Source organism: Hyaena hyaena, unplaced genomic scaffold, assembly GCF_003009895.1.
Source record: "Hyaena hyaena isolate Hyena2069 unplaced genomic scaffold, ASM300989v1 scaffold_1111, whole genome shotgun sequence".
Classification (NCBI taxonomy): domain Eukaryota; kingdom Metazoa; phylum Chordata; class Mammalia; order Carnivora; family Hyaenidae; genus Hyaena; species Hyaena hyaena.
Genome location: NW_024081746.1, coordinates 346200 through 371782, shown reverse-complemented (window position 1 = coordinate 371782; position 25583 = coordinate 346200). Strand labels below are relative to the sequence as shown.

Genomic DNA, 25583 nt, shown 5'->3' with positions numbered 1-25583 from the left:
AGACTGATTGAATCATTAACGATTCCTATTCCAGGTACAAACATAGCTGGACATGTGAGTGGGTCTAGAGAAATAAAAAATGGAAATGAAGACTTTGAGGTCAGAAATGACGTAGTTCAGTTCAGCAAGCATTATCAAGAGTACACCAGGTTCTAGCAAAGATGGAAAAGACAAGGTCCCTGCCTTTGAGTAGCTCACAGCATACTGAAAGAGCCAAATACATGAATAGATCACTTTGGTGGATTGTAAATAAGTGTTTGCAGTGACCAGCACAGTTTTAGAAGTGGCTAGATATCATTTTGGGTAATCATGGGATTGGTGATATAAGGTGGGTATGAACCCATAGTGCAGGGTTAAAGTTGTGTCTAGCTTTACATGACCTCCATTCATAGACTCAAAGCAAGAAGCACTCAGGAGATCATATGTTATCAGTCTCCAATTTTCCTTCAGATGAAGAAACAGAGACTCTTCAGTGTCTGAATGCTCTCTCCACTTATCTTAGGGATGAGTTTGGGGTAAATTAATTATTAACTTTATTTAACAATGTTTATTTGGCACTTAGGGCCATACCAGGTGCTAGAACATAACAATGAGTAAGAATCCCTGACCTAGGGTTGTTCTGGAAGGATTGAGTGGAGACCAACAAGGAACAGTGGCTTGAAAACACAGGTGATACCTGGGTGGCTCAGTCAGTTGAGCGTCTAAGTCTTGGTTTCAGCTCAAGTCATAATTTCATGGCTTTGTGGGTTCAAGCTCCACATCGGGCTCTACACTGGCAGCATGGAGCCTGGTTGGGATTCTCTCTCTCTCTCTCTCTCTCTCTCTCTCTTTCATCTCTCTGTGCCCTCCCCTACTAGTGCTCTCTCTGTCTCTCTCAAATAAATAAATAAACTTTAAAAAGAAGAAGAAGAAGGGGGTGCTTGGTTGGCTCAGTCAGTTAAGTGTCTGACTTCAGCTCAGGTCATGTTCTTCCAGTTGGTGAGTTCGAGGCCTGCACCAGGCTCTGTGCTGACAGCTTAGAGCCTGGAGCCTGCTTCAGATTCTGTATCTCCCTCTCTCTCTGCCCTTCCCTTCTCACACTTTGTCTCTCTCTCTCATAAATTAACATTTTTAAAAAAATTTTAAGATAAAAGAAAATGCAGATGATAACTAGTGTCCTAGTTATGCACTCAGTGTAGTGGGGATAGGGTGAGGATGCCTCTATCTGTCTGCAGGAAGCAGAATGACTTCGTAGAAGGAGTATTTGAATTGAATCTTCTAGAATGAGTCAGGTATAGTCCCAAGAGAAGGCACTCCACGGAGACAAACAGCTGTGCTGTGGATTGGAGGTTTAGAAACATGACATCCTCCGAACCTCCCAGGCTCACAGTGTAAGTGGGCAAAGAGGCTGAAAGGGGTGGATAATACAAGATGATAAGTAAGTTGACCCAGCTCCTTGTCCTCAAGGAGCCCCTGAAAGGTGTCATACAAGGTCAGTGGCATGATCAAGTTTTTAAGGCAAAAATAACACTTTATAATAAGGGTGGAGCAGGGCACCCAGCAGGCTCCTGGGGCAATCCAAACAAGCTGTCACGGAGGCGTGGCCTGGGGCAGCGTGGCCGAGAACGTGCACGTGAGACATACCCGCCAGCCTCCAAGGTTGGTTGGATGTGGAAAGTTAGAGCAGAGACTCCAGGTGGATGCCTAGGGTTCTGGAACAGGCCAGGGTGTCAGTAGGTATGGATGTCGTTCACTGAGAATGAAAATAGGAGAAGGGGAAGGTTTGAGGGTAATGATTTCAGTCCACGACTTTTGGGGTATTGGGCACATGTAAGAGGTCTGGAAAGCAGATTGCTATTAAATAGTTGAACATGTTGGTTTGGCACGGGGGAGGAGGCTTGGGCACAGGAGTACACACCGGAGAGTGCTCAGCTGTAGGTAGTGGTGGAAGTTATGGATAAAGAGGTCAGGGAGTTCTAGGCTAGGAGGCAGGGAAGGCAGCTTGGGGCTACATTGTGAAGGACCTGGAATGGTCTTTGCAGGTTTTACAAGGTGAGACTGTTTTGGCTAAAGAGGTGTCCCAAGTAGGAGACTAATTGGAGTCTAATTCATTCAGTAAGCATTTGTGGAGCATGTTGTCCCTATGGCTTGACACAGGAGTGAGAGCAGTGAACAAAACAGGCTAAGTTTGTTTGCCCGTACACCACTTATCAGCTTAGGCAAAGAATCACTCTTTAATTCATTTCCACAAGAGCTAAGTGCTACAAAGGGAAAGTATCAGGTAATTTAAAATACATTCATCGGGACTGGGATGGAGTTGGGGGCCGGTGCTTGGTCTGTTGGCTCAGAGAAGTCATCCCTGAAGACATGGCATTTCATCTCCACTTAAAGGATGTGAGGAAGACCCAAGTGAAAGAATGGGGAGAGCACTCCAAGGAGAGAGGGCAGTATGTGCAAAAGCCCTGGATGGGGGCTCCTGGGTGGCTCAGTTGGTTAAGCGTCCAACTTCGGCTCAGGTCATGATCTCACAGGTTCATGAGTTTGGGCCTCACATCAGGCTCTTTGCTGACAGCTCAGAGCCTTGAGCCTGCTTTGGATTCTATGTCTCCGTCTTTCTCTGTCCCTTCCCTGCTCATGCTCTGTCTGTCTATCTGTCTGTCTCTCTCTCTCTTTCTCAAAATAAATAAACATTAAAAAAAAAAAAAAGCCCTGTACGAAAGGGTTGTTGTTTGAGGACTCCAGGATGCCTGCATGGCCTGAAGGTGCAAAACAGCTGGGTGCTTGAGATGAGACATGGCTACTGCTTACAGCTGTGTGGCTACTACCCTTCCCTGTCTGTAAACAGACACCAGAGGGCCTGGGTTTGTAAATCCAACTCTCCTCCAAAAGAAAGCATTTTTACCAGGATCCTCGAGTGAGTGGTGAACCACAGCCAAGAAGGTCTCTCTCCTTTCCTTGGCAGCCACCTGGCCCCGGCACAGCCCCACAGCCCCCTCACAGAGCCCGCTGCAGGGCATTAATGGAGAAACAACGAGGAGGTGATTTTGTGCACAGTGAAGGCAGTGGGAGTTGTCTGGATTTGGAAAGAGGCTGTTCAAGGAGAAAAGAGAAGCAGAGAAGCTGAGTGGCCAAGAAATCAGTGTGTTTTGGTCAACATAACTCACCCAGGAGCATAACATTTTACTTCAGCAGCTACAGCAGAATGTGCCTCTTTAGGAGCTCAGTGTGTCTGGGAAAACCTCAAGAGTCAAAATCTAGTCTTGGCACATATTGGTCCTGACGTGTTTCTTTTGTGAAACATAACAAACCAATTGGGAAAATAACTTTGGAAGGAAACTTGATTGATTTTTCAAAGAAAGCAAGAACTCCTATGAAAATTTCTCTTAAGTCTATTAAAGCCATTCTCCTAGGCGGCTTGTAAGAGAAACTCAACTAGATTGTAGTTCCATTTTGCAAAAAGCCTTTAATTTGTTTTCCCACATTTTTGGCCTTTGTTTCCATTATTCCTGTCAGGTTGCTTTATTAGGTGAAAAACTGGATGGCCAGGTGCTGTAATTCACTGTTGTTTTTCTCTTATTGGGGCCGAGTATGCCCTTCTGTTCCTTCTAGCCTCCCAAAATATATTTTGATGTAATAAGCTGTCTTATTCCAGGTAATGACTTAAATATGAACTATAGGTTCTTCCAGGTTTGTGGTCACATGGGATATTAGGAGTTGCCAAAAACTTATTAATACCTGGCTTTGGCACTTAGTAGCAATGGGACATCTGTTTACTCATCTGTACAATGGTAACAAATAAGCCTCCAGTTCCTGAAGAGGGTATTTGGGAAAGTGAATGAATGCTACAGTGCATGCAAGAGTGCTTTATTAACTGTGTCACCATCTATGTGTACAAGTATTAATATGGTAAAATTATTATCGCTATGTCCAAGGAGATTATTCACACTAAGACTCAAAGACTTTACATATGCCATGTACATTCTTTATATACCTGCTCTTCGTTTCTCTCCCCTCTCTCTGTCTTCCCGGATACTCATAAGTATAGCATCTCAGAGATATGGGAAGAAGTATCCATCCCCCTCGGGTTTCCCAGAGATGAAATAAATTATTTTGCTACTGTTAAAAATATATTTTGACTGTCAAATGCACTTACAATGAGCCATCATAATTATGAAGCATATTTCTCAGTTTTCTTTTTGTACAGTGTCAATGTAAAACTCGCAAATTTTACATGAAGATAGAAAATAAAGCGAAACTGAAAGAATTTAGATGGTGATATCATTGTCCAAGAATTAGAAGAAATATCCATTGGTTAACATGAAATAATGATTATATATTGCTTTTTGTGTCTGTTAGGGTGCATATTTTATGTCCACTAAGTTTATATAAGCCAGTACATTTTGTAAAGTCAATTGTATTTTCCCTCCTCTCCATGCCATAGCACAAGGAGAGCTCTGGTGCCCTCCTACCCTTTCAGCAATGATTTCCATTACTGGATGTAGGTCAATCCTTGCTTTTACGGATGAACTGTGAAAAGTTATGCATCGACCGTGAACTATATAGGAATAAGAAAAGTTGAGATGCCCTAAGGCATAGACTAGACCTTTTGTAGGGGGAGCAGAAACGTTTTTCTCCATTCTGATTGTAAAATGCTTTTTCTCTTTTAAAACTCAGGTGACTGTGACAGATGGCGGTTCCTCTCCAAAACAGTCCACCATTTGGGTGGTGGTTCAGGTTTTGGATGAAAATGATAATAAGCCCCAGTTCCCAGAGAAGGTCTACCAGATCAAGCTGCCAGAACGTGATCGAAAGAAGAGGGGAGAACCCATTTACAGGGCTTTTGCATTTGATAGAGATGAGGGCCCCAATGCAGAAATCTCCTACAGTATCGTGGATGGGAATGATGATGGAAAGTTTTTTATTGACCCTAAAACTGGCATGGTATCTTCCAGAAAGCAGTTTACAGCAGGGAGTTATGACATCCTAACGGTAAGATTTTTCTGAACCTCAATAACATGCATGGGTGGTGGGAGTTACTTTCTTTTTCATGTATATTCCTTTGAGTAATAAATCTTTAGGTAGCCATCCAGGTTTGGAAGGCTACTTTCTATATCAGTGATATTTTTAAATAATGAGATCATTTCCTTTGGTTGTGTGCTGTCAGCAAACCTCCCCCATTCCCAGTACACAGTCTGTACTCAACGACACTTCTTGTAGCCTTACATCATTTTAAGGTACTCAGCATAGATGGAAACCTAGGGTAGAAGAATAGCAGAGTGACCTATCACATCCACCATTCAACATATCAGTAACTCAATGTGTCCCCAATACTTCCCAAAGAAAACAACTCTTGTAACTGTTGACAGTGTGATAGGACATGAATTCAGCTGTGTAAATTGTGAGACGCAAACCACAGCTATGCTTGTTCTGAAAAAAAGTGAAAAAGCTTAAATTAAAAAATGATTACATTTTTTACCATTAGAAAATTAAAAGCAAAAACAAAAAACATGAGCACTATCTCATATAGAGACTTAAATTCCCATATCTAAAATGTCAGCCTGCCCCCACCACCCCCAACCACTTTAGAAATATTGCACCTATCCCAGAAAGGAGATTGGTCATCCTTACAAGTGATGGGCACTTTCCAGGGTCCCAACAACTGTCAAGAGTTAGAGCCATCTGCTGTCCTTCTCTTAGTCTACAGCCTTCTCTGCTGTATAAAGTCAGTCCTTTTTATTTTAAAGGGTGGTCTGAGTCCCTTGATTTGTCTTTTCATTCTTATGGTGTGGACTTGGGTTTCTTTCCCTACTCAACAGCATACTCAGAACAGTGGGCAGAGAAAAGTGGATAATAAAAAACTAGCTCTGTGTCTACCATTAGTAGCTCTGATATAATATGTCCTATTATAATTGTGTGAGATTTGACAATGAGATTTGACACTGGAGGGACTATAGTGGAAATTGTTGGTGCCCCACACAGATCCCCTTTACCAGGATGGGGCAGCTATGCCCCAACTGCTGTGTGTGTTGGCTGCTCAGGGCTCACAGCTGTTCCCTTCTTAAGATGATCATCCTTGGCTGAACTTCTTGGCCTAGGAGATTCTCCACTCCCACCCCAGTCCAGCAGCCCATATCCAAAAATTAACTGATGCAAAAATTCAGCCCCTGCCTCCATGTGTCTCCAACACAGTGGTGGGATTGATCATTCAGAACTCCCCATGGGATCAGGCTGAGGTTAAACTTCAACTAAGACCACACACTTGCTTACCATCTTTCTCTGTTCATCGTGCTTCCTTCAGTCCCTTTCTCCTGAGAACACTTCCCCAACCCCCAAAACGATATATATTCAAATCCCTGTCTCAAGCTCTGCTCCCAGTAAACCTGACCTAAGACCTGTATCTTCAAGGGTCTTCCATCTCATAGAAATTTTCTGGAACAAAGTGATCATCCATGAACACATAGCATTTGGGTGCTGTGAGTAGCTGCTGTTTTTAAAGGCTATTATGATTGGCCACAGACCTATACATGTTATTTTTAATATGTGATATTTAAAACCCCATTTTTAAATTTTGTTTTTGTAAAATTTTCCATCAGTGGTTTTTGCTTGTTGGACTTGAACCCTCAATAACGTCCAAGACACCATATCAGGTCACCCTGCACAGCTGCATGAGGAGACATGCTTTCTTCAGTTCTTATATAAGATCACAGAAGAGAGTCATTCATAGGCTCCTCCCTATCCTGCTGTCTCTGGGAGCCCATGCTTTCACCAAGAGAGTCCTTCACCCCTTCAGAGTTGGTGTAACTCAGGGGCTTCGGGAGCAGTTAGAGCAAGGCTGCTGCCTCTCTCACACCCAGCCCATCACCTTCCTGGGATTCTGAGTGAATAAGTGTTTCTCCAGAATAAAGCAGAAGGAAGGAGCTGCACAATACAACCACACACACACACACACACACACACACACACACACGCACTCATTATTCACACTTAAGGATTGACAGTGCACTTTCTTCCCTTTCAAGAATCACCACCAGAGGTGTAAGGAATCAAGTTAGCTCTTCCTACTTATGTAACTATCATCCGTGCCCATAAAACACTATAAATGATAAGCGCCGCTTTTGCTTTTCAAGTTGTCCACATCTGTAAAGTTGGTTCAAATCACCTTCTGGTGAATGTGGTATGCGACCCCCAGGTAACTAAATTCCACAGCACGTTCTCCCCAGATCTCCATCCTCCCTTCCCTTTGCTGACCCTGTGATGAGGATGGATTCTTGGGCCAACAGCAGATAAGTGACAGATCCAGATTTCTGCAGGGATCTGAGCTCTAAGATCTCTTTCTATGTTCTCTCCGTGTGAGTAGATAAAGGCAGTGGACAATGGGCGCCCACAGAAATCCTCCACGGCCCGCCTCCACATTGAATGGATTAAGAAACCACCCCCTTCACCTATACCGCTGACTTTTGATGAGCCGTTTTATAACTTCACAGTCATGGAAAGCGATAGAGTCACCGAGATTGTAGGGGTGGTGTCTGTGCAGCCAGCTAACACCCCTCTGTGGTTTGATATAGTTGGTAAGTTGGAGTCCCCCCCAGAGCAGTATTGGGCAATGTAATCACTGACTGGAGTAACTAGCAAAAAAAAAAAAAAAAAAAAAAAAAAAAAAAAAAAAAAAAAAAAAAAAAAAAAAAAAAAAAAAAAAAAAAAAAAATAAGAATCAAAACCAAAAATTACAAAAAATTTAAAAATTAAAAAAAAACTAACGATTAGTCCTAAGATGGAAAAAAAGATGCATAGTGCTGGAATGCAAAAGAGCCAGTAAAATGAATAATCGACCTGTGCTTTCGTTCCAACTCTGTAGCTAAGCTGAACAGAAAGTGCTCTCTGGCCGGATTTTCCATAGTATGTTATTTACTGCAATCTTAGTGTCTTTCTGTGTGTCATTTAAATTCTATTGTCACACTTGGCTAATCTCATTTCTAAATGTATTGATGGTACTAGACTTGCTGTCCTTCATTTCTCTCCTTTTCTTCACCTTTTTTCTGCATTCTGTTCTTTTTTTTTTTTCTGCTCCCGACTGCCCTGCTTCAAGGTGGCAAGCATGCTCGAGAGATGTTCTATATTCTACAGACAGCTTGTGGGCAGAACTGTTCAACAGAAGGTACCCTTAGTGCAAACACATTTGCTAAAATACAGCTATCCAATCTGCCTTTTACGGGTTTTTTTTTTAAGCAAATTAAATTACATCTTTCATAACTGCCTGTGACAGGCTGAAGTTCAGCCCACAGATTTCATACATGCCTCTAACAACTATTGCGTTACTTGTATCCACGGACTCCTTTGTCTGAGGTTTGATGGGGTTTGGATTCGGGGGGGAGGGGTTGTTTTGATTTCTTTAAAAAATTTTTTTTCTTCTCTTTTGAGGTATATGGACTTTTTGTTGTTTTGTTTTTATGATTTTGTAGGCTGGGTTATTTGGGTCTTTTCCGATTGAAAAATAAATTAAAATTTATCCCAACACCCCAGTTGTGCCACGGTAGTGCCATTCATAGACCAAAAAGCTCCACCAAGAGGGGTCCCTGGCTGCCATCCACAAAGGTAGAGACAGGAAATGGAACCCAGATATATAGCCCATGAGAGCTTCCTACGAGAACCGAATAGAGAAAGCAGACAGAAGCATGTAGGACAGACCTTGGGAGCCAACCTTTAAATTCTTTGAAAGAGAACGAGCAAGCAGGCTGCAAAAGGAGAGGGCAAGACACAGGCAGGGAGAGGCAGTGCAGGGGAAATCTGTGCTGAGGATGGGAAACAAAACAGCCCGGAGCCCAGAGGATGGAACGGGGAGAAGGTGCCAGCCCCGGATCTGACACCGGGTTGCGCTGGAGCTGACTTCCCACGGTTCTTTGTGGGAGGCCGGGAATTCAGAGACCTGGTCTGCGGGAATCATTTCCCTCCATATGTCACCGCCTGGATCGGATGGGCAGGAACCCACCTCTCTTCCCAGGAATGGCTGGGTCTGGAGAAAGCATTTAGAACATTCCACATCTGTTTTAATGAGGCACAGGAAAAAGAATGCCCCGTGGCCTCCAACCAAACTTCGGTAGAAAGTCCTCTGAACTGCCCCCAAAGGGGCATGTTTTCTATATATTTCATCTTCTGGAATGCCGGTAGAATGTCTTTGCTTTCCTTACTTGGCATTAGTCACACCATCTCTGTACATGACCATCCTCATTCTGAACTTTCAACTCCTTCTTCATCTCCACTTAATGCATTAGAAGTGGAACCTCTTCTGATCTATGGAAGATGTCTTCGATTCTGCATCTTCTCATGGGTTTTCAGCCCACGAAGTTATTATGTGATGCAGCTTCCTCTTTCTTGGTGAAATGGAGGGCGGCACACACGCCTCACCTGGTTGTCTGTGCTGTCATCCTGGGTGGTTCCCTCACTGCCCCAGTTGGAGTCACAGAAAATGTATCTCAGTTTGCACATGTGTCCCCTGATGCCAAGCCTCCAGGGATGTGTGCAATAGTGATTTCTTTTAAATAAACCAGAGAAGAGTGTTCTCAACAGGCAACAGGGCTCCTGGTGTGCTGTCCTAAGCTGGGGGGGGGGGGGGGGGGGGGGGGGGGGGGGGGAGGGTGTTGCTGTCTCTCCTCAGCCTCCACTTTGCCTCCTCTCTCCCCTGACCCTTCAGTTCGCAAGCACCTCTACACCCAACAGCACTGATGCTCTCCCTCATGTGATCCATGCCTGCAACCTCCTCGGGCCCTGCAGCACATCCTGCTACCATCCCCACCCACCCAGGAAGCCCCTATTTGCACACAGCACACATCCTAAAAAACACACCTTTCTCTGATGCTCTGACCAGCCATCTGACCCCAGATATCCAAGTCAGTTTGTAGTTCCTCAGCATTTCTGTGTGTGTGTGTGTGTGTGTGTGTGTGTGTGTGTGTGTGTGTAGGTAGGTAAGCATACCTAGTAATGCGATATGTAACATTACCTGCATGTTTTCATGTTCACATTGTTAGTGCTATTGTGTATTTTCATTTGTATTGATCTATTATCATTCTCTTTTTAATGTTTATTTGTTTTGAGAGAGTATATTTGCACAAGCTGGGAGAGGGGCAGAAAGAGAGGGAGAGAGGGAATCCCAAGTAGGCTCTGCGCTGTCAGCACACAGCCCGATGAGGGGGCTTGAACTTACAAATCATGAGATCATGACCTGAGTCAAAATCAAGAGTCTGACACTTAACCGGCTAAGCCACCCAGATGCCCCAATCCAATCTCATTCTTAACTCAAGATCAAGGCCTTTTTTTCCCTTCATTTCTTCCTCCTGCCAGTGCTTCTGTTGATTGCTTCAGGGTGGAATAAACCATGGTGATGGAGGAGACACTCCAGGCAGCCAACGCATTGACCCTACTAATGCCTCTTGAGACGAACCCCAAGTCAGGGCAACCTTCCACTGTCTTCCCAGCCATAGCAACCATCGCCCTTTTGACAAAATGAGAACTAGTCCAAGAAAAGAGGGGCAGTGTACAGATGACAGCCCTCCCTGGAGTGAATCCCTTCAGGCTGCTCCAAATACACATCCAGAAATCATTTCTTTCTCCACCTTCACACGTCTAAATGCTACACTCTTCCTAAAGAATCCTTCTCATAACAATGCATGGAGTAGTTCTCTTAATGAAGACTTACAGGGTTGTCCCTCTCTGCTAGATGCTTCCATCACAGGGATTTCACTGCAGATCTGGTATCATCTAGCTGAGCTTCTCTTACAGATTGAACTTACCGGGCCCGATGCCCAAACACAACGTGGTTTTATTTCCATCCCCACATCCAGCCAGCAACATCTTGAAACACCAACTCTTTTTTCATCACAGAAGTTAAATCTTTTCCCCAGGTGCTGGGGTTGCTTTCAGTATCAATATAGTCTCCCTTCCACCAAATCCCCCTTTTTAGAATCTCTTCTAATCTAACAGAGTCTTTTTTTTTTTTTTTTTTTGGCCTGCTGACAATATCTTTCCCCCTCTCTAAAAACCTATTGTTTTCTTTATCATATTCAGATGTTTCCTTCTCACTTTCAAGAGGTTTTGCTTATTTGTCCTTGGCCATGCAGACTCTTCATTCTCTTCCCTTTCTTCTTGCCTAAGCATCTTCCTTGGCCAAGCTAACACAGAGGGAAAAGAGAGGGAAGCATGCTTCCCAGTGCTTAAGAAATTGGCAGTGTACTGTGGTTGAATGCTGTCATATACTGTTGGCACAGATCTGAAATGAGATCTGGGTGTAAGTGTAGGTCTTATCCAGGTAAATACTCTGTGACTCTTCCAACAGAGTCAAGATTTGGCTCCATTACAGACCTAGTGTATTTAGGCACCTATACAGACATTCAAGGTTACAGAGCCTACAACATCCTGGCCTAGCACTTACAGCTTACAAATGCTATAATGAATGATTTCTCATTAAGTAAACATAAAGAGTGTTTCTGCATTCTTCTCCCCCTGAGAGTATAGTCTCCTCATTTCCATATTTCCAGATCTACCTGATTCTTATTTAACTGCATACCTTTCCCTCCCATCATACTATGAATTCACAAAAACCAAAGCAATCAAGATTTTGTTCCCAAGTCTGGACCCCTGTACCACCGATCTGCCAGTCACTTTTGTGTTCCTCCCAAGAGACCATTGCTTACAATATTATGTAGCTAGACCCTCCTCAGCTTCCAGAAACAGAAGCCCTACTTGTAACCCAGTTAAGAAAGCTGTAATTAAAAGGAAACATAATAAAGTTCAGCTGTTCTGTGTTTAAACAGCGCAATGCACAGCGTGTTCCTTCTCTGTGTTAAAAGGGAAAGAAAATGAAGGGAACAAAAATAACCCATAATCCTTTGTGGCTTTATCACATATCTTCACACTTCTCAGGAGACTATGATTCAACCCAGCAGCTCCTTGATTTACATTTGTTATAATGTGCACGCAGTCAGGTTCACAGTTCATTCCTCGTATCTTTATCCCAATGGCAAATATCTGTATTGTAAAGACCACCCCTATTATGCACTTCAAACAATGCCTCTTTACCCACAGTTGACAGCGGACGCTGCCGCCCAGTTTGCTGGCTTTTTACCTGATACTTTGATTAGAAAAATGGTTGTTCTTCTTGAGAGTAAACATTGAAAATATCTTTGTTTATCTTATTTGAAAACAACTCTCTGACAGTGCAAGCTAGCACATAGGTCCCACTCTAGCTGAAATTCCTATCTGTGTTGCAGGTATATGAAGATCACCTTGGCTCTTAGTTTGTCATAGGTTCCTGCAGACTTTGGGTTCTGGGCTGCTTCTGTCTCCTAAGCTTACACCTGTCCTTCCTGAACCTTGTCCCCAGTGGAGCCGTCCCTTAAGCATTAGATCAAGTGGTCATGTGAACTCTTTGACAGCACTAGCAGCAGGCTTGTTCTCTGACTGTAGATTGAGTCTTTTCTAATGTAGTGGCCATATTTCTGTATCACAAAACTCTTACCCATCCCTCCTGAGAGAAGCCGTGTCTACATATCATTTCTAATACACCAGTTTATCTGTTCAAGTAGTGTTTGCTCAAAATCATTCAGTTAACATCAAATACTTCATTCCTCCTATTCTGTACAGTCCCTAAGTTGATCCCAAATGGTCCTCTCTTTTCTCCATCAGGACCATCTATACCATAGGACCACGTCTGAGAGGTCTCAGGGAAATAATAAAAAGCCTAAACAACACTTTGTATATTCATTATTTTACGAAAATGAATTTTAAACCATATTCTAGAAGGGATTTTCCTTCCTACCTCTGTTTCCTGACCTCCACCCAGCATCTCTTGCCTTCCATGTAAATATCCTTTTCAGCCCCATACTGTGCTTGCTTCATTCCAAGACAGAAAATTATTCATGATCAAACCGCAATCGGTGTTTAGCATTTTTCCTTACGTTTGGTGTACATGCTGAACTTGAATGAACAGCTTGTGAACGACTCCCTTAATTCATTGAGATTCAGCAGCTCAGTGTTTTGGAAGCTTCTCACATAACACTTCCCCCTTGGAGACTACTAGATTTTGGTTGGTGTTTTTACAATTACACACAGAGTGCAATGGAATCATATGCTAGGGGAGGAGCCTGGAAACTTCTCTAAAGAAGAAGTGGTGCGAAACTCACCATCAGATCTCATTATGGAGAGATGGTGATACTTTGTACCCTTCTTTAAAGAAAGACTTGACCGAATCATGAGCCAGTGCCCTGCTGCACGGCATATGCAAGCAGTCGCTGCTGCGTTAAAGTATTTTTACCCTAATCCCATTTTTGAAGCTTTTTAGGACATTCTGACTTTTTACATTTAACTTTAGAATCCAGTAGAAATCCAACCCTCCTCTTCTGCTCTTTGTTTACTCTGTTATACCCGTCTTTACCAAAAATGGTCACAGAGAAATGTCCCTGACATGAACTATCTGTTATGTGGGCTGTTCACAACCTTGCTTTTAACCATCTCTGCCGCACACCCCTGCAGCAACGCTCAGGCTGTGACTTTTCTACTTTCCCACTTTGTTGAAACTCAGACCAGCTCGGCAGTGTTCTCCCCTGCCCCCCACCTTTTGTTTAGCCTAACGCTGCTGCACCAGCATACTCTGGCTTTGCATGTTGTGTTACTGGCTCTGAGGAAGCACATCTTGTTTAAACGGAATGCTGCTAGTGAAAATGGACTCCTACCATTTGATACTCTCACCCCAGATGAATTGGACATAGTTTCCTATGAAATGAAATCACCTTTCAGGCTGAAAGGGAGCCTGAGAAATGAGCCCTGGGGGAGAGATATGGGGTCGTTATGAAATGGGATGCCTAAGTGGTAGGTTATTAAATTGCGTGAGGGTTGATGGTGAACTGCTGGTCTAGATTCTGTGTCCCTTGTCAGAAATTCATTTTAAAACTCAGGCTAGATTTTGGGAACCTTGTTTCCCGTGATATCTTGGTTTCACTGGGAGCACATGCCCTGGAAGTGACTACCAGAGGCTGCTTGCCATGTTGATGGACTGAGAACCACTTCTCAGGCTCTCTCTGTCTTCAGTTCCCCTTGATCTGCTTTCCATTTGTCTAGCTCCCTGCCCCTTCAGAGCTTTCCAGTCCAGAGTATTTGAAACTGTAATGGCAGATGAGGGAGATACATACACACACTCACAGACATGTACGCACACATGCAGGAGAGAGAACTATAAAAAATTAAAACCATAAAAATAGCCAGAGATGTTTTTTGATATGAAAAATGAGTAATAAGAAAACACAGTCTACATGTCTTATGTAATTTATGTAAATTTTATGCCACTCAGCCCATGAAATGATTATATGTTTCATCACAAGGCCCTGAGGAAAATGTGAGTCTCAGGCAGTGAGGGAGAGAGCACATAGGATTTCCCCCTTTTAAACAGGAGCTAAAACTGGAAATCTTTGCTTGGGTGTTCTCTAAATTTTATTTTCATTCATCTTTAGACTGGAGCACAGCAAAGTTTTATAATTTGCATAATTTCCCCTTTGCCTCGACCTACAAATTTTTACCTTCCAAAATAATTGACCTTGAAAGATGACCTTTTCCTCTGCCCTTACCTTGCCCACCTCCCCACTCCCGCCCCCCAAAGTGTGTTCCTCATATTTAAAAAAAGACAACAACCCTGTTAGGAAAACATTCTGAAGATGATTTTCAATGTGATTTAAAATATAAAGTAACTCCCACCCAAAACAGCACAAAAAGTGGCATTCTACTCTTCCCTTCCACACAGGTCTGATGTATTTTATATCCTTTCCTTGAAAGTTTCCATGGCAAAGTGGCTTTTTTTTTTTTTTTCCAGAATGTACCAGTTGATAGCAAGTGGTTTTTCTTTGTTCATTAGGATGGTTACTCAAGACCCGTGAATCAGCCTTACGTTTTATTTCATGTGGTTATCAACAGGGAACATTCCCTTTGAAAGAGACACGGTGACCTGAGGCTTGCTTTCCCGTTCAGCCTAGATTTCCTCCCCTTTCTCCTTCTCCTGTTCTTCAAAAGAATTTTTTTTTTGGAGTTAACATTAAGTGCTCCTCAGTAAATCAATTAAAGATATTAATTGGAAGATGAGTCTCTTTTTAGATGAAGTTTTTGAAAAATATATCATCTCCAAGCAATTCTGTGGTCCCCCGTATCTCCATAACTTTAATTAAATGTCAAGGGCAATTATGTTCTCTCTAGCAATTAAATAATCTTAAGTGTATATGACAGCTGCAGGCAATAAGTATTTGAAATATATATGACCAGGTTTTTTTTTTTTTTTAGTAAACCATGTGATTTATTTTGTGTCACTGTATATTGAATTCTACTAATTCAGGTAAATTCTCCTTTCCCTTAACTCATCCACTCATTTGTAATTGTAATATCATAGAAATTGTATATGGTATTGTTCACTGATCAGCAAAATGAAATCCAAAGTATGTTGAAGGGAAGAGAAGCCAAGATTTCTTTTCTACAATATGAAATTCAGTAAATGAATTGCCCTGTGTGCTGTAGCTAAATAAAATTACTGTCCAAGAATAAAATTAATTGACATCATGGAATTTCATACTAAAATAAATAGAGCTTGTGAACATACAGTGATATTTAATTAAAATCAGTCCAGCATTTGTACTATTATCTTCTCTCCCCCTAAAAAAAAAAAAAAAACTCTCATTTTGGGAAAGATCACAAACCACATTTTAGTTCACAGAGATGAAAACAGCTACAGTCATTTTAAAAAGGCCTATGTTGTCTTGGCACATTATCAGGTACTCCTGGCCCAATGGAGAGGGAAGGAAAGTTTTTTAAACTTTCACACTGGTTGTTTTGTAAGTTGATGTCACATAAACTGATGTTTTTTTCTCCTTCCTTCCAGATTTCATTTTGTAAATCCCCCGTAAACTCTCTGCCTTTTGGGGAGAAAAATAATTCGCCCTGCCAAGATGGCAAAACAAAATTTTTCTGTAAATATCCCAACTTACAGATGTAGAATTTTTTATATGAAACTCAATTTTTTGGCTTTTTCTTATTTTCTAGTGTTTATACTTTTATTTCTGACATCTAATGGAGGGGATCTGAACTCTACCAACCAAAGTTTACCATCAATCCTAAAATCGATTCAAAAGTGTCTACATATTTTTGTTAATAATTGGACTATTTGTTTACTTAGAATTTAATCTACTTTAGAAAAGCAAGCAAAAAGGTCTATAAATCCTTAGCATAGAAGCCACAAGGGGTTGGAAGGCCTGCAGTTTTCTAAATATTTTACTGACTCAGTTTATTCTTCACTTCTGTAATGTTAGTGCTGAGGTTTTTCTTTGCAATACATTCTTTTTCGTGACATTTGTTATGCATTGAAGAGGCTGTGTTTTGAAATATAAATTAAATTGGAAATAGAGGTCCCATTTAAGATGTAAAAAACTGAGCCATAGGGATGCCTGTCAAAAATTATTTCTGTGTAAGAGCTCCCTTTAAAGCTATATGCTTGAATAGATGTAATAACTTCTCAGATATGCTAATTTCATGTTGTTTTTGTGAAATCATCAGGGGGGAATTTTGACAGCTCTTTTGACGCAGAGAAGGGTGTTGGGACCATTGTCATTGCCAAACCTTTGGATGCGGAGCAGAGGTCCATCTATAATATGAGTGTGGAAGTCACCGATGGGACAAATGTTGCTGTCACTCAGGTAAGATGTCAAATTACTAAATGGCGAGAATGCCAAATGATCTGCTGAAGTCAGTGGTGCAAGTGATTAAAAAATGTGTTGGAAGTAGTAAATTATGTCCACGGATTTCTACTGTTTTTGAAAAAAAATCATGAGAGAACAACTTAGAAAAAAGAGTGTATCAGTGGTATTGAATAACTCAGCTGCCTCCTTCAAGAGATTGTGAGTGTTCATGCATGGAAGAGGGATATGTATTTGCTTCCTGATCATTTACTGTAGATTTCTCTCTTTGACAATAAAGTCAGCTTTCCTTGAATTTACAAGGAAGAGGGTATGTATATTGTCTGAGTCAACGCATCATTATACTCTTCACTTTTTCACGTGTTGGTCTCAGAGAGTTAAAGCTAGAGGCACCTGAGTCCAAATTCATTTCACAAACTAAGATGAGTAATATGTCCAAGGTCACATAGCCTTAATTGAGAACAAGGACAGAGAGTTAGGTGCCCCGCCCCCCATCTCTCATTCCAGTCTCTATGCCAGTGGTCCTTTATCCTGGCTGTACTGTAGAGTGCCCTGGTTGTGGGGGCCTGAGGTGTTTAAAACCACTGAAGCCTGGGGCCCACCCACAACGATCCTGCATGATGCTAATAAGCAGTCGGGTGAGGACCATTGCTTGAACTCTGGTATACGAGTGTTTATGAAAGGGCATTGAAAGCAAGGAGGAGAAAATATGTGGGTAAGATATCAATATAGGGCAGATTTACCCTAAATATGAGAGGATTTTTTTTGTTTTATGTTTTAGTATCAGAGACCATAGGCAGGTTATGGCAGAGGTCTGGCTAAACTACAGGTTCCTGGAAAGGACACCATGGCTGAGATCCTATGGGAATCACACAATCTAAAAGCAAGCCCCAAAGACTAATACAAAACAACCACTTGCAATATTGCTGAGTCTTTATTGCTAAATCACTTCTTAAATTAGCCATTCCTTAGCAAAGCCAACCTCAACTTTTTAGCACCGCTTAAAAATACAAGACTTATTTGAGGGGCACCTGGGTGGCTCAGTTGTTTGAGCATCCAACTTCGACTCAGGTCACGATCTCACGGTTCATGGGTTTGAGCCCCACATCAGGCTCTGTGCTGACAGCTAGCTCAGAGCCTGGAGCCTGCTTCGGATTCTGTGTCTCCCTCTCTCTCTGACCCTCCTCTGCTCATGCTGTCGCCCTCTTTCTGTCTCTCTCAGAAATAAGTTAAAAAAAAACAAAAAAACATTAAAAAATTTTTAAAAAGACATATTTGAGTAAAATACAAAGGAAGTGTGGAACCATATTGATTTCCATACATTTATCCAGGGTTTTATAACAGTTGGAGGAAATGGCAATTCATTGTGCCTAGAATGTTATCTATAGACATTAAATATGCTTAACATGAGTAAATGAATAGCAGGTTGTAACATATTCAGCAGGGCCTACATGGCAGATATGCTGGGTCTTCAAAACACGGAACTGATTCATGGTAACTGGAAAAAAAATTATCAGTGAGACTTTTCTTTTAGAATTTCTTTAGAACCAGATGAGAAATCATTTAACAGTATGTATTCCACAAGTATTTCTTGGGTCTATACCATGTGCTAGGAGGGGTGCTAGATGCCTAAGGTCACAGTGATTCTGAGTTTTAAAACCAGATGACTGATGTGCATGCCTTTTTAAAAACTAATTGGGAAGCGTACATTATAAGACTTTGAATGTACACACTGCTCAAGTTCTACTTTGGTTGATTTCCTATCAGACTAGTGTGGAATTCGACCTCTCTCCAGGGAAATTGGGAAGAGTTGGAGAATCGAGGTGAATGTGGGTGTTTCCCTTGGCAAGACCAAACTAAGGTTAATGAAGGGTATCCAGAGATTTTCTTGTCAAAATCTTCCAGGTCATTTGGTGTCTCCAGGGCCATGACCTTCTCAAATGAGAACTAACCGTTTTCAAGGCATAAACTTGTGTACTGTCATTATTACCACCAGAAAACCATTGCTCTGTCCATTCGACTGTATTCAGGCCCAGATACCCTTCTGGCCTCTGTCAATCCAGGCCTCTGTTCATATTTACCACAGCCCCTCTGACAATAGAGAGAAAATAGGTTCTCAGAATTAATCCAAGCACTTGGTATCAAGGACATTTTTACAAAAAGATATTTTGGTAAAGAAAAGGCATTCTAGATCTCTTTTAGAAACCACTAAAGCATGTTCCAACCCATGACCCTAGGCAACTTAACGATTCCACCATCAAACAGATACCCTTCACCATATAACTAAATAAATGTTTTGTAGCCCCAAAACACCTGTCCAGTTTTCCTTTGGGGACTTTCCTCTACTTTGTTCCTTTGGAATCATAAAACATCTATGACAAGGGCTTCAAATCAGCCAGAAACAACATGTTGAATTTCACTTCACAAATGTCGCATAAATCAGAGCCTCGGGGATCTCTGTGTCTACGTGAAAACTCTTTCTTCATCTTCAGTTTTGTTCTGTTGTCCCAACTTGCAGGATTCTAGTGTCTCAGAGCTATAATATCTGGTGGCAAATAAACATCTTTTCCTTACTGAGATCCCCTAGCATGAGTACAGAATATAAAAAGCTTCTGTGGGTTTCAAGTCACAAGGATTCTGATGTACTAAACAAGCCCATAGGCAGATGATATTCTCCACCTGGATAGAAGATGGAGCAAGAGGGAAAGTCAGAGATTCCTAATGTGAGATGACTGGAAGCATTGTTGCTGGTTCAGGAATGGAGGGGACTGTGTGGCAAGGAATGTAGGCAGCCTTGAGGTGCTCAGAGGAGCTCTAGCTGACAGCCTGCCCTTGCGGGACCTCGGGCCTTGAACCTCAGGGAGATAAATTTCATTAGCAATCTTTTTTTTTTTTTAATTTTTGTTAACTTTTATTTATGTTTGAGACAGAGTGCTAGCAGGGGAGGGGCAGAGAGAGAGGGAGACACAGGTTCCAAAGCAAGCTCCAGGTTCTGAGCTGTCAGCACAGAACTCAACTCAGGACTCAAACTCACAAACTGCAAGGTCATGACCTGAACTGAAGTCAGACACCCAACCAACTGAGCCACCCAGGCACCCCTCGTTAGCAATCTGAATGAACCTGGAGTGGATCCACCTCCAGAGCTTCTGTAAAGGAACACAGCCCTGCTGACCCCTTGATTTTGGCTTTGTGAGACACTAAGTAGAAAACACAGGTGAGCTACACTATACTCAAACTGCCAAGTTACAGAGGTAGGAGATCATAAATGCATGTTGTTTTAAGCCAAGTTTGTGGTAGTTTGTTATGTTAGAAGTAGGAAACGATTGGCAGCTCCATTTTGCAGAAAAGGGAAAGCAAGGTTTTGTAACTTGAGTAGGGCAGGGTTCAGACATAAGTCGTTGGATCCCAGAGCATGCTTTCTCAACCACTGCACTCTCCCACCTCTCCAAGGCAAGGCTAAGTCTTTGCTGCCCTTGCTAAATCATTGCAGGAAGAGAAACTTACCTGGCTCTGCTGGTTATGAGGGGGATACTTTTTTATTTATTTATTTTTGAGAGACAGTGGCTGCATAGAAGTGGGGGAGGGGCAGAGAGAGAAGGAGAAAGAGAATCCTGAGCAGGCTCCACGCCATTGACACAAAGCCCATCACAGGGCTCTATCCCATGAACCGTGAGATCATGACCTGAGCAGAATTCAAGACGTGGATGGTTAACTGAGTGAGCCACTAGCTGCCCCTGAGGAGGACACTTTTTAAGATGGCTGCCTGGAGAACATAGTGCCACCTGTGGCCATTAAAATGTCTCATAGCCAGCCATACATAATGGGGAGAGGGCGAAATACCCCAACCTCCTCATAGCCTCCCCTCAATTAGCTGAGTTTATGGGCCACAGGGACACACATTACGAAAGATGAGAAATTATGGATTTTCACAACTTTCCCCATAACATCTATCCAACCCATATGAGCTACTACATCTTCACAGCAAATTTATGGAAGTCTAGAACATGATTCTTCCAAAGGATCAATGGATGGAAATACATAGTAATATATAATGCCTGATATTTGCATAATAAGATTTAACAAGCTTCATTCTTAAAATGTATTTCCCTATCTTACTGGGAGTAGTTAGATTAAATATTGTCATTACACTTATTTTTCTAGTGAAAAATTCATACAGATTGGTTAGGTGGTCACCCTTAGTGTACACACATAAAGAGGTCCAAACCTACTTTTTCCTTCTCAAAATCAGATCTGTCTTAGAAACTTTATACCTATATATACAGAATATACAATTCACTAGAGGAAGCATTTGGTATAAAGGAGGGAATACTGACTTCGAATCAGGTGACCCAAGTTCAAGTCAGACTTAACCAATTACTGTCTATGTTACCAAATAGAAGCTAGCTCTGTCTCTGTGAGACTCAACTTTTTCTGTATAATGGGGATACTACCTTACATACTTCATGGGTTGTTGTAAGAATAAAATAAGATCTTTTGAAATATTTTCAGATCTGTGATGTGCTGGACACATGCAGGTTTTATTATGAGTCTCATCCTCAACTTAAAACTGGAATAATATACCTGATAACTACAAAATATTGTGTATGTGTTTTCATTGTTATTCATGAAAGAGAGCAGAGATATTCATGCCCAAATAATAATCTGAAAATTACATTGATTTGCTTCAGAGACTCATGGTATGTGCTTTTGTGATTTTAATATGCTTTTCTTATTCAAGTCCAGCTTTGATTTATAAAGAGATGAAAATCAGCTTGTATTTGTATGCTCCACAGCCAAACCTGGGATTAAAAATCTCTTTCAAATAATCTCCAAAATTCTTAGGCCCCACCAAAGCAGTTAATAGAGTTAATTACCCACAAAGGCTTCCTGCCAAACAGAGTGTATTCACTGGGGCTGAGAGGTCTGGGACCTGCATTCTTCAGGTTAACCTTGCCCTTCACAGCCTTAAGGAGTCCATTCTTCTTCTGTCTTTAAGCCATGTGTTGGGAATTCCTCCCTGGCCTCCTCCTCAAAAAGCACACTTTATCTTGAAGATTTAGACTGTGTCTTCTCCTTTCCCTCCACCTTTGCACCCACTTAAAGGCAGGTGAGGGTAGGAACAAATCACTTTTTTCCCCTTAAATTTTTTTTTATGTTTATTTATTTTTGAGAGAGAGTGACCATGCGAGCAAGTGGGAAGAGGGGCAGAGAGAGAGGGAGACACAGGATCTAAGGCAGGCTCCCAGCTCTGAGCTGTCAGCACAGAACCCGACGTGGGGCTTGAACTCATGAACCGTGAGATTATGACCTGAGCCGAAGTCGGACGCTTAACTGACTGAGCCACCCAGGTGCCCGGGAACAAATCACTTTTGCTAATACTCTGTGATTCCCTAGTGCAAGCAACTCCCAAGGGACACTTCCTTTGTCAAGGGTTTTTGTCTCTCTTCCTAAGCACCCTCTCCTTCTTAGCAGGTGAAAAAGAAAGTAGCCCCAAACTTTTTTGTATATTTAGGTTAGGAAAATGCTGAAACTAATCCAATTATATAGAGATAAAATAAGGCAGCAAGCCAACTCTGAGGTGGGACTCTCTGTTAAAAAATAATAATAATAATGATAAAACTTCACTGTTTATAACAGATCCATGCCTAACAACTTATGAATAAATCAATTTTTGAAAATGGATTCCAGTTTTAAAGGCAGCAGGGAATTTTTTATTTAGGATAACCCTATGATTATTGTTCCTAAAATGATGGTAGTCATGTTAGCTGTCTATCGTGTCAATTAGGATTTCAGTACCACAAGGTACATGATATTTACACAAATATTTGTTCACATATATGTTAGGTGAATTTATAATTAATGTGTATATAATTTAAGTGCACCTGGAAATGGTATAATGGAACGGATGTAGAATTGGGCTCCATATTACCTAGTTTGAGTTTGGCCTTGCCCTTGTTACTTTGGGCACACCCCGTCACCTCTCTGATTTGCATTTTTCCCATTGATAAACTAGAGACAATAAAGTTTAAGAAACAAATATGATACCGGTTTATAAATTATAAAATAAACATAAACTGACATGGGTTTTTGGGGGTTTTTTGTTTTACTTATACATTCAAAAACAAAACTTGTAAACTTGGGGAGAATCCAAGGTGCATTACCCTTGAAATCACAACTATAGAATATTTTAAATATGGTTTCAAAATGCCAACAGAGGCAGAATGGAGTTTCAATAAATTGGGACTTAATTGATTCTAATGAAAGACCGAGGCCTTTCCCTGTAGCTCGCCCCAAGGACACTTTATGCCTTGAGCCTTTGTGAGGCCAGGCTTGGCACAAACCCAGACTTAGCTTAGCTGAGCTTGCAAAACCCCAAGTGTTTGTGGTGGGACCATTGGATCCAGTGCTGAAGAGACGTCCTACGTTCAGGTTTCCTCCTGCTTTGATTCCATTGTGCTGCTTTAGGCCTTTCAATCACCAATTTGAGCACAACATCTTTGAGAGTTTCTTTGCTTTGTTTGTTAGTTCGGGAGCTCACAAATGGCCCCAACTGTGGGAAATAAAAAGCAAACGAGGAGAAGGAAGTCTTTTACAGAGAAACGCTTGTTCTGACTGTAGATTAGGCACAAGACAAAGCAAGCAGAAAGAGGCAAGCACATCAGCTTTGAAACTTCATGAAGGTCAGGGCAGCCTTGCTGGCTGGAAAGGCTTCTTTATCCCTTTAGTATAACTGCTTCTGTGAACACAAATATTTTAGCATCTTGACTAAGTTAACTTGAACTTTTTAAAGGAAAGAATTGGCATTCAAAGAATCTAGTATGACCTTCCAAATACAGTGGAGATAAAACAATACTTAAAACTCACAGGCACACTTCTTAGCCCTTTTTTTAACCATAAACTACAAGCAAATCTTGTTCCCATGTCAGGCTCACTCTTTGGGCAAGTCTTCCTGGCTCACAGAGGCTCTGAGCTGCTCTTTTCTCTTCCTCAAAAAAGAAAAGGCACATGTGCATCAACATGAGTGACAGTGCAGTTGCTTATAAGAATAGCCATAGTCTGACCACATTTATTTTAAAAGTAAATAATTTTCTAGAATGCAGTCAAATACTCACATATTACTTAAGGGAGAATTAGTAAAAGCTTTCCCATTAGTCAGGAATAAGACAAGAATGTCCCCATCTCCACTACTGTTTAACATTGTGCTAAAAGTATTAACCAATGCAAATAGGTAAGATAAAGCAATTTGTGTTATAAAAAGGAACACGTAAAACAAATGTAATTCTTCAACATGGACTCTTTGGCATTTGTGTATTTTGGATATATGAGTTCAGGTGCTTTTGATAATTAAGAAAGCCCCCACATTTAAGAAGACAACAAAAATAAAGGAGCTTCTTTAAAAGGACTAGAAAAATATAAGGAAATATATGATCATTGATCTAATTGCTGCTACTATTATTATTACTACTATGTCCTATAGTTTTACTGTTGTCATTGTTGTTATTGTTAAATTAGCTCTTAATATTATGATCATCATCATCTTCTTTATAATCATTCTTTAACCTGGATCATGGCCAAAAAGGCTAAAATCTGTGATATCACCTATGTCTAAACTCTGTATACAAAGATACTAAATATTTAACCATGACATTTATTGAGCGCTTGCAATTTATTATGTACAGCCCTGAGTTCAATGCTAGGTATACATTGATGATCTCTGAAATTTATGTATAATCCCTAGATCAATATTCTTAGTACCCTGTGGTCATTCCTGGACATGCCCAGAGCAGCAAAATATTTTCCCTGCTGTGGTTGAACAGGGTGATGGTCTGTCTTCTTGTTTTAGCTCTTGTACTATATACAAGTGTCCTGTTTGCAATCTGTAATGCCACATTTGTTTGCATTCTTGGGTTCTTTGTCAGCAATCTCATTGTTTAGAAGAGCCCGAAGTGTAGTGCTAAAATGCAATTCCGTGTTCCCAAGTACAAGAAGGACATGCTGACGTGCCTTACAGAGAAAATATGTGTGTTCCATGAGCTTCATTCCGGCCTGAGTTACAGTGCTGTTAGCTATGAATTCATGTTAATGAGTCAACATTATATATTCAAGTGTATTTAAAGAGAAAAAAAAGGAAAAAAGTTAAACTATTTCTATTTGCATATAGTATAATCATGTATCTGAAAAGTTCAAAAGAGTAAATGGAAAAGCTACTGCAAATAATAGGAAACTTTAGTAAAGTAACAGACTGTAAATTTAACATACACATCAATAGCCTAAATAGCGAAGAAGAAGAAGAAGAAGAAGGAGGAGGAGAAAAGAATGGAAATGAAGACCTCATTTACAACAGCACATGCATAAACTTTAAAAGTATTTAAAATCTATTTGAGGAAAACTGAAACATCCCTGAGAAATAAAATGGTATATCTGAACAAGTGCAAAAAGACAAACTATGTCCTTAGATAGGACAACTCCATCAGAAAGAGTCAGTTCTCATGTAGTTAAACTATACTCTCACCATAATCCAATTTAAAACGCTCTTAATTTTTTGTCAGGTGCTATACAAGTTGATTATAAAGTTCATTTTGAAGAATAACAAGCAAGCATGGCCTGGAATCCCATTAAAAAGAACAAAGAAAGGGCCTAATTCTTGCAATTAAAACATACTATAAAGCCTTTATGATTAAAACAATTTTATATTGACATATGAGAAGACAAAGAAACCAACTAAACAAAATAGAAAATTCAGAAATATACCCTGTGCATATGTAAACGTAGCACACAATTAAAGTGGCTTCTCAAATCAGTGGGGAATTGCTGGTCTTGTAAAAAGTATTATTGAAATAAATGGAGAGCCCCTTAGAAAAAAAAATGAAATTCTCTCCATTTCTCACA

General features: G+C 41.0%; 1 protein-coding gene across 1 annotated transcript in view; it reads left to right on the top strand.

The window, feature by feature from the left end:
- FAT3 (FAT atypical cadherin 3) overlaps nucleotides 1-25583 on the top strand; it is a 191834-nt gene that overhangs the window by 60028 nt on the left and 106223 nt on the right. Inside the window, exons 6-9 of the mRNA XM_039222360.1 lie at nucleotides 4654-4968; nucleotides 7337-7547; nucleotides 8066-8134; nucleotides 16555-16694. Of these exons, the coding sequence (XP_039078291.1) occupies nucleotides 4654-4968; nucleotides 7337-7547; nucleotides 8066-8134; nucleotides 16555-16694 (735 nt within the window). The remainder of the gene's footprint in view (nucleotides 1-4653; nucleotides 4969-7336; nucleotides 7548-8065; nucleotides 8135-16554; nucleotides 16695-25583) is intronic.